Here is a 534-nt window from a genome sequence, read left to right as displayed (position 1 = left end):
GATTAGTCATTTCAACTTTTATTCTCTGTACAGTGAAAACATTATGTTAACATATTGGTTTACATTTCTCTCAGGAAGTCTCACATGTCAGAATGTAAGACAAGCAGATTAATAGATATATAGTATAATACTTGTGGGTTGGGTTTTTGAAGGCCCCAGTAAGTCCATAACTCTGGGACACACAGTATCAAGATGCCACTTGGAACCTCTTCCTTGAAGTCAAAGTTGTCCTCTGAAAAGATTTAGGCATATATTGTGAACCTAAAAATAAACCAAAAAGGAATTCTCACAGATGGTAGAAGTTCAACATCTCAAGAGGATCGTTTTAGACATCTTATGTAGATTAAACCTTGTTTTTAATACAATAAATAAATAATTTATCATATACAAAACAAAAACAAAAACCTGGTCAGGTAGAGATGGCTCATCCCTAGAAACCCTACTCTGGAGGCTGAGATCTGAAGATCATGCTTTGAAGCCAGGCTGGGCAGAAAAGTCTGTGAGCTGTGGCTCAAATGGTAGAGTGCTAGCCTT

At 36.7% G+C, this 534-nt stretch overlaps 1 protein-coding gene across 1 annotated transcript in view; it reads right to left on the bottom strand.

Annotated features, from left to right (window-relative positions):
• The window catches only part of Fam149a (family with sequence similarity 149, member A), a 34,446-nt gene continuing 33,912 nt past the window's right edge, over positions 1 to 534 (bottom strand). The window contains exon 14 of the mRNA XM_013025983.1: positions 1 to 261. Coding sequence (XP_012881437.1) covers positions 188 to 261 — 74 coding nt within the window. The 3' untranslated portion in view covers positions 1 to 187. The remainder of the gene's footprint in view (positions 262 to 534) is intronic.

This window comes from Dipodomys ordii, unplaced genomic scaffold, assembly GCF_000151885.1.
Source record: "Dipodomys ordii isolate 6190 unplaced genomic scaffold, Dord_2.0 Scaffold4, whole genome shotgun sequence".
Classification (NCBI taxonomy): domain Eukaryota; kingdom Metazoa; phylum Chordata; class Mammalia; order Rodentia; family Heteromyidae; genus Dipodomys; species Dipodomys ordii.
This window is presented reverse-complemented; position numbering and strand designations above follow the sequence as displayed.